Source organism: Salvelinus fontinalis, unplaced genomic scaffold (assembly GCF_029448725.1).
Source record: "Salvelinus fontinalis isolate EN_2023a unplaced genomic scaffold, ASM2944872v1 scaffold_0219, whole genome shotgun sequence".
NCBI lineage: Eukaryota > Metazoa > Chordata > Actinopteri > Salmoniformes > Salmonidae > Salvelinus > Salvelinus fontinalis.
In genome coordinates, this window is record NW_026600428.1 from 250,001 (window position 1) to 258,987 (window position 8,987).

Genomic DNA, 8,987 nt, shown 5'->3' on the forward strand with positions numbered 1-8,987 from the left:
CAAACCAAAACAAAGGCAAAGTCTTCTCATGTTTTGTTGACTTCAAAAAAGGGTCTGCTATACAAATTAATGGAAAGTGGTGTTTGGGGTAAAACGTAGGACATTATAAAATCCATGTGCACAAACAACAAGTGTGCGTTTATCATTTCTTTCCACAGGGTCGTGGGGTGAGACAGGGATGCAGCTTAAGCCCCACCCTCTTCAACATATATATCAATGAATTGGCGAGGGCACTAGAACAGTCTACAACACCCGGCATCATCCTACTAGAATCTGAAGTCAAATGTCTACTGTTTACTGATGATCTGGTGCTTCTGTCCCCTGTAGGAGGGCCTACAGCAGCATCTAGATCTTCTGCACAGATTCTGCCAGACCTGGGCCCTGACAGTAAATCTCAGTAAAACAAAAATAATGTTGTTACAAAAAAGGTCCAGCACCAGGACCACAAATACAAATTCCATCTAGACACCGTTGCCCTAGAACACACAAAAAACTATACATACCTCGGCCTAAACTTCAGCACCACAGGTATCTTCCACAAAGCTGTAAATGATCTGAGAAACAAGGCAAGAAGGGCCTTCTATGCCATCAAAAGGAACAGAAAATTTGACATACCAATTAGGATCTGGCTAAAAATACTTGAATCAGTTATAGAACGCATTGCCCTTTATGGTTGTGAGGTCTGGGGTCCGCTCACCACTATGCCATCAAAAGGAACAGAAAATTTGACATACCAAGTAGGATCTGGCTAAAAATACTTGAATCAGTTATAGAACGCATTGCCCTTTATGGTTGTGAGGTCTGGGGTCCGCTCACCAACCAAGAATTCACAAAATGGGCCAAACACCAAATTGAGACTCTACATGCAGAATTCTTCAAAAAAAGATCCTCTTTGTACAACGTAAAACACCAAATAATGCATGCAGAGCAGAATTAGGCCAATACCCGCTCATTATCAAAATCCAGAAAAGAGCCGTTAAATTCTACAACCACCTAAAAGAAAGCAATTCCCAAACCTTCCATAACAAAGCCATCATCTACAGAGAGATGAACCTGGAGAAGAGCCCCCTAAGCAAGCTGGTCTTGGGGATCTGTTCACAAACACAAACAAACCACACATAGCCCCAGGACAGGAACACAATTAGACCCAACCAAATCATGAGAAAACTAAATAATAATTAATTGACACATTGGAAAGAATTAACAAAAAACTGAGCAAACTAGAATGCTACTTGGCCCTAAATAGAGAGTACACAGTGGCAGAATACCTGAACACTGTGACTGACCCAAACTTAGGGGAAGCTTTGACTACAGTGCCTTGCAAAAATATTCATCCCCTTTCCATTTTTCCTATTTTGTTGCATTACAACCAGTAATTTATAATGATTTTTTATTTGGATTTCATGTAATGGACATACACAAAATAGTCTAAATTGGTGAAGTGAAATTAGAAAAAATTCGAAGAAATAAAAACTGAAAAGTGGTGCGTGCAGAGATGTATTCACCCCCTTTGCTATGGAGCGCCCAAATTAGATCTGGTGCAACCAATTACCTTTAGAAGTCACATAATTAGTTAAATAAAGTCCACCTGTGTGCAATCAGTGTCACATGATCTGTAACATGATCTCAGTATATATACACCTGTTCTGAAAGGCCCCAGAGTCTGCAACACCACTAAGCAAGGGGCATCACCAAGCAAGGGGCACCACCAAGCAAGGGGCATCACTAAGCAAGGGGCATCACTAAGCAAGGGGCACCATCAAGCAAGGGGCACCACTAAGCAAGGGGCACCACCAAGCAAGGGGCACCACTAAGCAAGGGGCCCCACCAAGCAAGGGGCACCACTAAGCAAGCGGCACTATGAAGGTCAAGGAGCTCTCCAAACAGGTCAGGGACTCACGGACCAGGCATGGAGGGCATTAACCAGAGAGGCAACAAAGAGACCAAAGATAACCCTGGAGGAGCTGCAAAGCTCCACAGCGGAGATTGGAGTATCTGTCCATAGAACCACTTTAAGCAGTACACTCCACATAGCTGGGCTTTACGGAAGAGTGGCCAGAAAAAAAAGCCATTGCTTAAAGAAAAAAATAAGCAAACACGTTTGGTGTTTGCCAAAAGGCATGTGGGAGACTCCCCAAACATATGGAAGAAGGTACTCTGGTCAGATGTGACTAAAATGGAACTTTCTGGCCATCAAGGAAAACGCTATGTCTGGCACAAACCCAACACCTCTCATCACCCCGAGAACATCATGTTTTCATCGGCAGGGACTGGGAAACTGGTCAGAATTGAAGGAATGATGGATGACGCTAAATGCATTTGAGAATTTGTGGTATGACTTAAAGATTGCTGTCCACAAGCGGAACCCATCCAACTTGAAGGAACTGAAGCAGTTTTGCCTTGAAGAATGGGCAAAAATCCCAGTGGCTAGATGTGCCAAGCTTATAGAGACATACCCCAAGAGACTTGCAGCTGTAATTGCTGTTAAAGGTGGCTCTACAAAGTATTGACTTTGGGGGGGTAAATAGTTATGCACGCTCAAGATTTCAGTTTTTTTGTCTTATTTCTTGTTTGTTTCACAATAACAAATATTTTGCATTTTCCAGGTTGTAAGGCAACAAACTAGTAAAAATGCCAAGGGGGTGAATACTTTCGCATGCCAATGTATGTACAGAATCAGTGAGCATAGACTTGCTGTTGATAAAGGTTGTGGTATGCATGAGAGAAAGGCTATGTGCACACCATTCACAAAACGAGGTAGAAACTGAGCTCCTTTTATTTTTTAAATTATATTTAACCTCTATTTAACTAGGCAAGTCAGTTAAGAACAAATTCTGATTTACAATGACGGCTTCCCAGTCTCTTCCTAACCTCCTGACAAATGCATGACCATATTAGAGACACATATTTGCCTCAGATTACACAGACCCACAAAGAATTCTTGGAAAGAGTAGGTTTGGACACCTGGTAACCCAAGGTTACTCTTTCTATCAATTAGTGGTTTTGTCTCATGTGCTGTTCTGGGTCTCTGCTGACACAAGCAGAAATGAAAACTGAACGAGGAGGGTGGAGCCAAATGCTTCCTCAGACATATAGTTGTGGCGGACTGTATCTAACTTAGAGGACAAAAACACAGGATACCTGCTACTCAACTGATATTCAGCGCCACACCACAATAACATTCACACCCTGGTAGTTCCTTCCATTCCTATTTCATTAACCCATCGAGAGCTTGGAACTATACAGTTCTATAAGGTTTTAACGGTTCTAACAGAATTGACTCTACAGTTCCCAACTTTCATTGGTTTGAATGAAGTTAATATTTTTTTTTATCTTGAATTCTTTTGAACTTCACAGCATGCGTTGGGCTATTTAGAGTACTGTATAGGTAGAGAACATTGAACAGAACAAGACTAGGTCAATAACTCCATTTTGTAAAAAATGGCGATCGAACCGTAGCCGTAGTTCCAAACTCTTGACATTCCATTCAAGAACAATCAAAGAAATGAATCACTAAATCGCTAATTTCCCATTAAAACAATGAACCAGATGTAAAACCATTACAAGCCACGAGACATGTTGTTGTTGTTGTGATTACACAGAAGGAAAGGGGTTCAACTCTTAATCCCCCAACACTCATTAGTGGTGTCTGAAAGAGACTCTGTTTGATTATAAAGGTTTATAAATGAAAGAGAAACCACACTGCCACAAACAACACAAACATCACACTGCCACAAACAGGCAGCGATATTTCATATGTTGTGCTTTGATGTAGTCAGTATCCCATCCTCCCATGGAAACAGCATGCAGGGAAAGATGAGTTGCAGTGAGAGCATCATGAACCCCTCTGAAGCCAGCAGAGGACAATTACGGAACTTGTTCCTTACATCTTCGGCTGAGGAGAAATAACTAACTGTCCCTTCTCTCTTCTCTCTCCCTTCTCTCTTCTCTCTCCCTTCTCTCTCTCCCTTCTCTCTTCTCTCTCTCCCTTCTCTCTTCTCTCTCCCTTCTCTCTCCCTTCTCTCTTCTCTCTCCCTTCTCTCTTCTCTCTCCCTTCTCTCTCTCCCTTCTCTATTCTCTCTCTCTTCTCTTCTCTCTCCCTTCTCTCTCTCCCTTCTCTCTTCTCTCTCCCTTCTCTCTCTCCCTTCTCTCTCTCCCTTCTCTATTCTCTCTGTCTTCTCTCCCCCTTCTCTCTTCTCTCTCCCTTCTCTCTCTCCCTCTTCTCTCTCCCTTCTCTCTCTCCCTTCTCTATTCTCACTCTCTTCTCTCCCCCTTCTCTCTTCTCTCTCCCTTCTCTCTTCTCTCTTCCTTTTCTCTTTGAAGAGAATACTGCATATTCTGCCTGCCTGACTAACTGTCTCACTGCTTAGAAGAAATGGTCTCATTTTCTCTCTCCTTTGCTTGCCTTCTAATCTAAAAGTATCCTCTCTTTCTCTTTCTCTCTCCTTCTTTTCTGAAAACACCCTCACATGTTCCCACCAAATAGCAAAGATAGGAATCATTCCTATCTTCTAGTGTGAAAAACATTTCACATCTACCAGTGTCAAGTCTCTCTTACCTGTGCAATCTCATACAGCAGCTTGTAGTGTTCCTCCCGTTTCTGTAAAGTGCACAAATTGCAGCCCATTCTAGTTGTCGTGGAGATGACAGGCGGAGGCGGTGCGCGGTGGGTCCCCCAGGGTAGATATGCGGAGGATCACACAGGGGGCTCTGCCTGAAAACCCGGCTCCGTTTTTCATCAGGGTATCCTTAGAAAGACACTCTTCTCTCACCCTCACACACACAGCGGTACCACAGTACACACACACTCCGATACTAAGCTCCAAGCTCCAGGATCCAGCAAAGTGTGTTGTGTTGGGAGTCCTCTCAGAGTGTGTGTGTGTTGTGTGTGTTGCGTTCGTCAATGTAAGAAGCAATCAGCTCCTCTCTCTCTCGCTCTCTCTCTCCTTTTTCTCCTCTTTATTTCACTCTCTCTCTCTCTTTCACACACTCTCTCTCATTCCCCCTTGTCTCCCTCTCTCTCTCCTCTCTCTCTCTCTCTGTCACTATGAGCACACATGGGCTTGTAGAGACACACCCCTCTCTCTGTCAGGCTTGCTGCACATCACTACACCTACTGTGGTTCATCAATAATAATCAAGCTCATTGGCTGTTCTGTTAGGGGGAGGAGTAAGGGGGAGGATTCTCAAAGCTTTGATACAATACTGAGCTGGTACTGTGCTTAATGTGTGTGTGAGTGGGGGTGGGGGGGGGGGGTCTCTGGGTGTGTGTGTGTTTACTTGCATATACAGTATAGTACATCTAAACAAAGCCATGAAAAGTCTCAACCTCCTTTATTGGACATTCAATGTATTTTACACACTTGAACTGTTACAAAACACAATACATTGACATCTAGATTTGGAACACGGATCAATCTAATTCTAATTCAATCAGATAGCCTTTTCAGAGTGGAAGGTGATAGAAGAGAAGTGGCATTTCGTGAAGTGAAATAGATTTCCAGTCGGCCAGTGATTGTAACTAAACAGATCCTCTCAGAGCTGGTAGACAAGGGCACCCTGATTGACACAGGAAGAGACACAGACGGAGGGTATTGATTGGATCAAATTAGCTTCCACTCCAACTGCCCTCGCACTGCAGGAGGGAGGGAGGGAGAGAGGGGGGGGAGAGAGAGAGAGAGAAAGTGGGGAGAGACAGGGAGGGAGAGAGAAAGAGGGAGGGAGAGAGAGAGGAAGTGGGGAGAGAAAGGGACAGAGAAAGAGAAAGTGGGGGGAGAGAGGGAGAGAAAGTGGGGAGAGAGAGGGAGGTAGAGAGAAAGAGAAAGTGGGGAGCGAGAGGGGGAGCGAGAGTGAAAGTGGAGAGAGAGAGAGTGAAAGAGAAAGTGAGGAGAGAGAGAGAGATAGATATAGAGAGAAAGTGGGGGGAGAGAGAGAGTGAAAGAGAAAGTAAGGAGAGAGAGAGAGATAGATAGATATAGAAAGAAAGTGGGGGGTAGAGAGAGAGAGACCGAAGGGAGTGATAGAGACTAATCCGATGTTCAGTTATACCCCCCAGTCTGGAGAGAGACCAAACATCTGTTTTCACACCATGTTCAGTAAAGGCAGCAGCATCACAGTGACTTTTAAAATGCCCCAGTCCCACCCTTATCCCCCAGGGTGGACGCAGTCAAGGGCATCAGGTCACAGGACAGCTCCTATACAGATAACACTGTCCCCGTCCGGTGAGGTCACCAACTGACTGACCAACTGAAGGTGACTCCTCACTCCTCCCGGGTACCATCACTCTCACTAACTAACGACCTTCAGGGCCAGTTTCCTGGACACAGATTAAGCCTATCTCTGACCATAAAGCCAATTTCAATGAAGATTATCCATTGAGGATGCTTTTTAGTCTGGGACGACAGGCTTCATCTGTGTCCGGGAAACTAGCCTCTAGGGGCCACCCCTCCTAGTTTGTTCTATCTGAATGGCACTGAATGGGATACACATGGGACAGGACAGATGCCTGGGCGAGAGTAAATCAAATCAATCAAATCAAATAGTATTTGTCACATGTTTCGTAAACAACAGGTGTAGGCTAACAGTGAAAAGCTTACTTACGGGCCTTCCCGACAATGCAGAGAAAAAAACCCAATTATAATAAATACAGTAACACGAGGATCCACAATGAGTAACGATAACTTGGCTATATGCACAGGGCACCAGTACTGAGATGATGTGCTGTCAGCCAGAGGTTGAAAAAGTATTCAATGGTCATACTTGAGTAGAAGTAAAGATACCTTAAAAGAAAACGACTCAAGTAAAAGTGAAAGTAACCCACTAAAATACTACGGCAGGTAGCCTAGCAATTAGAGCGTTAAGATCGAATCCCTGAGCTGACAAGATAAAAATCTGTCCTTCTGCCCCTGAACAAGGCAGTTAACCCACCGTACATAGGCCATCATTGAAGATAAGAATTTGTTCTTAAAACTTCTCTAGGATAGGAGGCAGCATTTTCACTTTTGGATAAATAGCCCAATTTCAACTTCCTTCTACTCATCCCCAGAAAATAAGATATGCATATTATTAGTAGATTTGTATAGTAAATACTCTGAAGTTTCTAAAACTGTTTGAATCATGTTTGTGAGTATAACAGAACTTATGTAGCAGGCAAAACCCCGAGGACTAACCATTCAGATTTCTTTTTTTTTTGAGGTCACCGTCTGTTCAATGACGTTTCATTGGGATACTAGATTTCTAATCAACCTGTTTGCAGTTCCTACCTCTTCCACTGGATGCCACCAGTCTTTGGAAATAGGTTGAGGTTATTCCTTTGTGCAATGAAGAAGAACCGCCATCTGGAATCAGTGTAACATTATGTGTACTGTTTGAGAGTTGCGCAAGACTAGAAAAGTATTGTTAGTTTGTTGTCCTCCTGTATTGAAAACAGATAGACCCGTCTTCAATTTGATAGATTATTAACGTTTACAAATACCTTAAATTGTATTACAAAAGTAGTTTGAAATGTTTTGGCAAAGTTTAGAGGTAATTTTTGAGATATTTTGTAGTGACGTTGCGCAAATTGGAAGCTGTTTTTTTCTGGATCAAACGCGCCAAATAAATGGACATTTTGGATATATATGGACGGAATTAATCGAACAAAAGGACCATTTCTGATGTTTATAGGACATATTGGAGTGCCAACAAAAGAAATTCGTCAAAGGTAAGGCATGAGTTATATTTTATTTCTGCGTTTTGTGTTGCGCCTGCAGGGTTGAAATATGCTACACTCTCTTTGTTTACTGTTGTGCTATCATCAGTTAATAGCATCTTATGCTTTCGCCGAAAAGCCTTTTTGAAATCTGACATGTTGGCTGGATTCACAACGAGTGTAGCTTTCATTTAGTTTCTTATATGTGTGATTTAATGAAAGTTTGATTTTATATCATTTTTTTTTTATTTGGCGCTCTACATTTTCCCTGGCTATTGGCCAAGTGGGACGCAAGCGTCCCACCTATCCCAGAGAGGTTTTAACTGACTTGACTAGCTAAATAAAGGTCAACTTTTTAAAAATAAAAACTTGAGTATAAGTCTAAAAGTATCTGGTTTAAATGTACTTAAGGTGGGAAAAGTACTCAGTCGTCATACTGGAGTAAAAGTAAATGCTATGCATCAAATTCCTTTATAGTAAGCGAACCAGACGGCACAATTTCCTTATTATTATTATTATTATTATTTGACAGCTAGGGGCACATTCCAAAACTCAGACATCATTTACAAACAAAGCATTTGTGTTTAGTGAGTCTGTCAGATCAGAGGCAGTAGTGATGACCAGGGACGTTCTCTTGATAAGTGTGTGAATTGGACCATTTTCCTGTCCTGGTAAGCGTTCAGAATGTAACAACTACTTTTGGGTGTCAGGGAAAATGAATGGAGTAAAATGTACATAATTTTCTTTAGGAATGGAGTGAAGAAAAGTAAAAGTTGTCAAAAATATAAATAGTAAAGTACAGATAGCCCAAAAAACAACTTAAGTAGTACTATAAAGTATTTTCTTAAGTACTTTACACCACTGTGTGCTGGGGTACGAGGTAATTAACTTAGCTATGTACAGTACCAGTCAAAAGTTTGGACACACCTACTCATTCAAGGGGTTTTCTTTATTTTTACTATTTTCTACATTGTAGAATAATAGTGAAGACATCAAAACTATGAAATAACACATATGGAATCATGTAGTAACCAAAAAAAGTGTTAAATTAATAAAAATATATTTTAGATTTTAGATCCTTCAGTAGCCCCCCTTTGCCTTGATGACAACTTTGCACACTCTTGGCATTCTCTCAACCAGCTTCATAAGGTAGTCACCTGGAATGCATTTCAATTAACTTGTGTGCCTTGTTAAAAGTTAATTTGTGAAATTTATTTCCTTCTTAATGCTTTCGAGCAAATCAATTGTGTTGTGACAAGGTAGGGCTGGTGTACAGAAGATAGCCCTATTTCTTATAA

The 8,987-nt window shown here is 42.0% G+C and overlaps 1 protein-coding gene across 2 annotated transcripts in view; it reads right to left on the reverse strand.

The window, feature by feature from the left end:
- Positions 1-5,030, reverse strand: part of pdzrn4 (PDZ domain containing ring finger 4) — a 90,951-nt gene extending 85,921 nt beyond the window's left edge. For both annotated transcript variants that reach the window (XM_055912820.1, XM_055912819.1), the window contains exon 1: positions 4,559-5,030. In XM_055912820.1, the coding sequence (XP_055768795.1) occupies positions 4,559-4,627 (69 nt within the window). In that variant the 5' untranslated portion in view covers positions 4,628-5,030. The remainder of the gene's footprint in view (positions 1-4,558) is intronic.
- Positions 5,031-8,987: the final 3,957 nt, after the last annotated feature.